The sequence below is a fragment of the Pinus tabuliformis genome, chromosome 4_1, assembly GCF_031772625.1.
Source record: "Pinus tabuliformis cultivar Carrire ecotype Pingquan chromosome 4_1, CPIR1, whole genome shotgun sequence".
In the NCBI taxonomy this organism is placed as follows: domain Eukaryota; kingdom Viridiplantae; phylum Streptophyta; class Pinopsida; order Pinales; family Pinaceae; genus Pinus; species Pinus tabuliformis.
The window spans coordinates 583,946,593-583,953,023 of NC_142303.1; the positions used below are offsets into that span (position 1 = coordinate 583,946,593).

A 6,431-nucleotide genomic window follows, 5' to 3' on the forward strand; every position below is an offset into this window, starting at 1 on the left:
TCTGGTAGTCACCGATGCGCAAGTCTTCCGGGTAAGCAATGGACCAAGGTGTTTCATATTTTGGAATATGTAAGGTTTTTGCATCCATAGAGTTCCTTGAGCTCCGCTTCGGTGGATGCTAAGGGTGCTATCGTTCGGTTTGTTTATGGCTGCTGAGAGGGATGGCACCTCTAATGCCTCACAATACCCTCTTGAGGCTTCCTCGCAGACCTGATATTCAAGTTACTCTCTGAACTGTAGTGTTGTAATTATGTTATTTTGGCCGAGAGCATTGTAATTTCTTGCCAGCAGATTATTATGTATTTTAATCTCCTTTCCAGAAGAAAACATGTTAAGCGGCCACGGCCCTTATAAGCTCCCAGGTTATGCTATACCTTGTTTTTTGAAGCCTCCCTTGATTCGAGGCCCTTATTGACATTTTGTATAAGTTATCTGGTTTTCTAATGAATTTTTGTATGGGATTCGTGGTCATTTAAGGTTATATTCGTAGATATGCTGTCAATTTATCTATGGGTTCTTGATGTCATACCTGTTATCTTGTTTTCTTCTATGAAAGGTATATTTCAGAATTTACGCACAGATTGCATTCTCTGCTAATTAATTTGACATGCACAGACTTCTCTTGATTCTGTGTGTACACTACTGTTCTTGACTTATTCAGTGTAGATTATCTTGATTTCCTTCTGCTGTAAAATTTTGCGTTCCGTTAAGCAACTTAAATCGTTTCTCTTATGACGATGAGTTCACTGTTTGAAGGTTATTTTTCTTTTACTGCTATTCGGTTTATAAGTTAAAGAAGTGGATAGGGTTTATTGCTTATGAACAGAGCTTCTGCTCTTTTATTACCTGCTTAATAGCGCTCGGCTTTATCTAGCGAATTTTATTGGATTAAGTCCTTGTTAGAGTTTCCCTCCCTGAGCACCACTCCTGCTTAAGCCCGGAAGTTTCTTCAGGGTTTTCTTTTGGAGACTAGGCTGCTACTTAATTTCACTAGAAATACTACAAGTTTAGCCGAAGTTTGCTTCATTTTCTGGGTTCACCAATCTATGGCTTAGTTCGTTTCTCACACATTAAGTTATTTCTTCTTCGCACTAATTCACATAAGTGTCCCAGAGGCATCCTATCGTTCCTTTTACCGCAGTGGTAATGTGAGAAGCCTCCCCATCAATTGTCATCTTTGACAAACCGAAATCGCCCAATATTTCGTTCAAATTGTGGTCTAAAAAGAATGTTGGCAGTCTTTATATCCCTATGAATTATCTTTGAAAGAATGTTGGTAGTCTTGACATCCCTATGAATTATCTTTGGAGTGGAACCCATGTGCAAGTATTCCAATCCCGCAGGTGGATCACAAGAAAACATGGTCAGCTTTATATCATGAAAAACTAATGTGCAGTATTATTGTGAGAAAGACATACCCTGGCCTGCGTCTATTAGTTCGGAACATTGTGCATTAGGAGCCCCAAAACAAAAGAATTAGAACCAAATTTGTGATGGTTAAGTTGCTTAACGAGCTTATATTTCTCTGAGAAATGTACCATAAAGGCGATCTTTGCTGCGCAGACCATTTCAGTGTCAAGCTCTCCCTGGCCATCGCCACGGCCATGATTTATCTACATAACCTGTATAAAAACATTCTCTGCTGCTTTTTCCCTGTCGTCAAACAACCTTCCCATATCGTAAGTAAAGAAGGAGGCTCGCCACGCCTGATTTTCCATTGCCACAACATGCTAATCAGTTATGCCGACCAGTGCGCAAACCCTTTCCGCAACTAATTAACTAATTTGTAACCATTTTGTAACTATTCTGATCGAAAGGCTGAAACTACTTTTGCAATCGTCTAACATATAATCCTATGGTTTACAAGAATGACATGTGGGCAGAGAGGGGAGTTGATTTCAGAGGGAAACACCTTATGGCGTAAATATTACAATGTTATATGTTACCCAATATTTATAACCACCCCCACCTAATAAATAGTGGCCACGGGTGGGAAGAAATACAAATTAAAATATAATATTATTGAATTTTACCTAATATTTCAGGTGAGATCCCACCCTAATTTTATTGAGCACATTCCATTATATTGAGTTTACCTTCCTACAATCGAAAACCTGAAATGCAATGAAATATAAATTTACCTCATTATTATTATTACATAAAACCTGAATGCAACGAAAAATAAATTTACCTCATTATTCACTGGGTTATTATTATTACAAAAATCACACAACGAAAAACCTAAATGCCAGGAATTGAGTTTGTTTATCGTTGAAACCGAAAACACAAAATATAAATTTACTGGGTTATTATTATTACAAAAAATCAGAGAAGGAAAACCCTAAATCTCAGGAATTGAGTTTGTTAATATTAGCCGACACATTTTTTTATTTTAATAAAAAAAATTAATTTAAAATAACATTACACATATCTTCAACATATACAATATATATTAACTGACACATATTTTTTTTTAATGTAACGTGTGTTACATGACAACATCTCTTTCATATTTTTTAATATTTTTTTTTAATGTAACATTACGTTAATATACTGGTTTAATTTTTTTTAATGTAACGTTATGTTACGTGACAACATCTCCTTCATATTTTTTAATATTTTTTTCTAATGTAACATTAGGTTAATATACTGGTTTAATTTTTTTTAATATAACTTACGTTACGTGACAACATCTCCTTCATATTTATTTTTTTTAAATTTTTTTTAATATAACTTACGTTACGTGACAACATCTCCTTCATTTTTTTTAATATATTTTTTTTTTTTTTAATTTTTCTAATATAACTTACGTTACGTGACAACATCTCCTTCATATTTTTTAATATTTTTTTTAATGTAAAGTTACGTTACGTGACAATATCTCCCTCATATTTTTTTAATATTTTTTAATGTAACGTTACATAACGTGACAACATCTCCCTCATATACTGTGCTATAGAGCGCCTCTCGACATAATAATTTATTTAATAAAATTTAATATATTTTAGAATATTTAAATCAAAATTATAATTTTCTCTTATTAATGAAAATTTTGACTATAAAATTGTTATTAAAAAAATATATTATTTATAAATAATTATTATAAAAAATGGAATTGTGTTTAGTGTGATTTTTTGAATTTTATGGTGATTCTGGAGAAAAAATTGAGGTGAAATTTATATTTATGTTATTTAAAGTGGTTTTTTGACTTTATATATGGATTCAGCAACCTAAAAAATTTCTAGGGCACTTGGATTACGCAGGGTTACCTATCAAACTTGTGATTTCAATAAATTCCTGTCAGATTTTAGAGAAAATATATTAGAAAAACTTAATGAACAAAATTCAATTTCTATAGGATACCCTATCATCATTTGACATTTTGAAATGTGTGTGAAAAACAGAGGGTTGCAAGTTCGAAACCCGTGGGTACCCCAAAAAACAATCCACCCTGTATTGATATTGCTATGAGTTTAACACCTTTGATGGTGGTTTCTTAACCCAAAAAATTCATAAATGCATTTAAATTTTCCATTATCAATTAACGAATGTGCACCATTGACTCTCTGGCAGATTCAATAATCTTGTTGATCACGGTATTGCATAATCTTGAAAATTGGAGCTCGTTGTATTTCATAAGCATGAAAGGACAGTTTCGTTTTTGTTTTTCCATGGGTCTGGTTCCACATGTTTATTAAACTAAGTGCATGTAACATATAAAATAAAGAGAAGATACCAATTTGATAATAACCGCGAAATGAAGGAGCCCTAATACCTATACTTTCAATCCATCTTGACGTCTGTCGAAGTCTTATCAACCTGCCACTATTTCAGATTTTGTCAGAAAATGGAAGTCAAAGCACACGGCCTTCTTCTAATGATTTGAGCATGCAGTAGGCGAGGCTGAAAGATTCCGCTAAGGCGGGGCTGGCAACAATAGATATCTGTTCAAACCCTGAGGCTGGCCAATCCCAATCAATCTGTATCTCTCCGGGTTTTCATTAAGGGAAATATTACAGGGCCTTCAATCCCCATTACTATATATTGCAGCTTCGCTTCTGCATATATCTCCCACATAGTTTTTGGAAGGTTGTTCAATCCCTGAGGCTCGCCAATCCCAATCAATCTGTAACTCTCGGGGTTTCATTAAGGGAAATATTACAGGGCCCTGAATCCCTCAGGTTCGCCAATTTCAGTCAATCTGTAACTCTCGGAGGTTTCACTAAGGGAAATATTACAGGGCCCTCAATCCCTGAGGCTCGCCAATCCCAATCAATCTGTAACTCTCGGGGGTTTCATTAAGGGAAATATTGCAGGGCCCTCAATCCCCATTGTATATTCTGCAGCTTCGCTTCTGCATATATCTCACACAGAGTTTTGGAAGGTTGTTATATCATGTCAAATATGAAGGTATATCACTGTCACAGTTACTGATTTTGAGATTGAGATTTTGTATGTGATATGAACTGGTTCAGATTTATTTAAACTCTGGATCTATTCAAGTTGAAGGTAGGGTTTTTATGTAGATGAATAGTTCATTGTACAATTATGAGTTAATGATGTGATACTTGCCGAACACTCAGTGTTAGTATTTTGGTTAAAGATCCTGTTAAGGATCTGTGTTCACAAATATGAACAATCTGTTTATAGTTTGTAACTCTTTAAACAATCTGTAGGTACTCTGAAAAACATTTGGATCTGATGTTTTGGTTAAGATCCATATTCATAGTTGAAAAACCTTAGTATGAAGTCCAGTGACTGATGATGATGTTGATGGCCATTTGTTATTTGTTGTTGAATGTTCAGAAAATGGTTCTGAAAGTGGCAATTGACGATGAGAAAAGCAAGAGAAGAGCAATGCAGACTGTTGCAGGTGTTGAAGGTAGAATTTATTCAATTGATCAATCCAAGGGTTTTGAAATTTCATTTAATTGATCAATCCAAAGGTTTTGAAAGTTCATTCATTAATCAATCCAGGGGTTTCCAGGGGTTTTGAAAATTCATTTAATTATTCAATCCATGGGTTTTGAAAATTCATTCATTAATCAATCTAGGGGTTTTGATATTGTTAAAATTTTATTACCATTAACTGGGTTTTGAGCACTGATAAGTGATGATGGATGGATATTTGATTGCAGGTGTAGAGTCCGTTGCAGTGGATATGAAGGAGAAGAAGATTACTGTCATTGGGGATGCAGATCCAGTCTCTCTCGCAATAAAACTGAGGAAATTTGGATTCACAGAATTGCTGAGCGTGGGTCCTGCCAAAGAAGAGAAGAAAGATGAGAAAAAACCAGCGACTGAGAAGAAAGAAGAGAAGAAAGAAGAGAAGAAGGGCGATGGGAAAAAGGAGGAGAAGAAGGACAGTGGGAAGGAGGATAAGAAGGCTGACCCTCCAAAAGTTGTATATATGAATCCAAGTAGCGATAGCTATGTGCCTTACCAACCTGGATACTCATATACAGTTGTTAAAGACGAGTATAATCCCACCTGCACTATTTGCTGATTTATTTTCAGTAACTCTTCCCCAGTACCAGAGAAACTAGGTTCCCTGTGCTTGCAACGTGGTATACAAATCTGTTTTACCATGGTCAGGATAGGCCTCCCATCTGGAGGGATTTAGGCTTTAAGTGACAAGAATTCATGTGAGCTATCCTTGAGGAGAGAAGAGAAAATTGGAACAAAAATTCTGGCAAGTTTCTGTGAAAAAATCTACTGATTGACAAATACATCTCTGGTACTTCAGTATTAGGCCTTTTCAGTTCATTGGCTTTTGGTTCAATGTGTTCCAGTCCATGAGAAAATTGGAACAAAAATTCTTGCATGTTTCTATGAAAAAAATATATTGATGGAATACATCTCTGTTACTTGGCTATTAGGCTTTTTCAGTTCATTGGCTTTTGGTTCAATGTGTTGCAGTTCATTCTTTCTTTTTCTGTGTTTCTGATCTATGCACAGTTAAATTTTAGTATGGAAAAATTGGATGACAAAATATACAAACCTGTAATGGGCCAATGTTAAAAGTTGTTTTGCTTTCTGCAATCAATTTGTTAATTTGTCTTTTTTAAACCAGATTTAATCAACAGGTGGTATGCTTAATCTCTTGGTTTTTCTTTTTGCAATCAACATGTATGTGTGGGTTTTTTTTTAAACCGGATTTAGTGAACATGTGGTATGTTTAAGCTCTGTTATAGGCGTTGTTGAGCATATGGTATGTTAGAATTTGTGTTCTAAAGTCCTTGGTGGGCAAGGCTAGCCTTAAATACCTTTGTCAAAGTTGTTGATAATTTTAATAGGTAAAATAAAGTCTAACCACCAACTGAAGAACAGTTTGGGTCAATTGGTAAAGATTTAATAGGTTAGATAAAGTGTGAATGATGTGAATTAATTTTATTTGGAAAGCTATGTCATCACACTAATTAGGTATGTGT

At 34.8% G+C, this 6,431-nt stretch overlaps 1 protein-coding gene across 1 annotated transcript; it reads left to right on the forward strand.

Moving 5' to 3' along the window:
* Positions 1-3,746: 3,746 nt before the first annotated feature.
* On the forward strand, positions 3,747-5,875 carry LOC149177307 (heavy metal-associated isoprenylated plant protein 39-like). The gene is made up of 3 exons (XM_089420079.1): positions 3,747-4,410; positions 4,807-4,882; positions 5,139-5,875. Exons 1-3 carry the CDS (start codon positions 4,396-4,398, stop codon positions 5,504-5,506), a joined length of 459 nt encoding a protein of 152 aa, XP_089276205.1. The 5' UTR covers positions 3,747-4,395; the 3' UTR covers positions 5,507-5,875.
* Positions 5,876-6,431: the final 556 nt, after the last annotated feature.

Bases quoted from the DNA above. Each gene is read 5' to 3' on its own strand.
- LOC149177307 (XM_089420079.1), top strand. The intron at 4,883-5,138 runs GTAGAATTTATT...ATTTGATTGCAG, and splicing joins GACTGTTGCAGGTGTTGAAG to GTGTAGAGTCCGTTGCAGTG.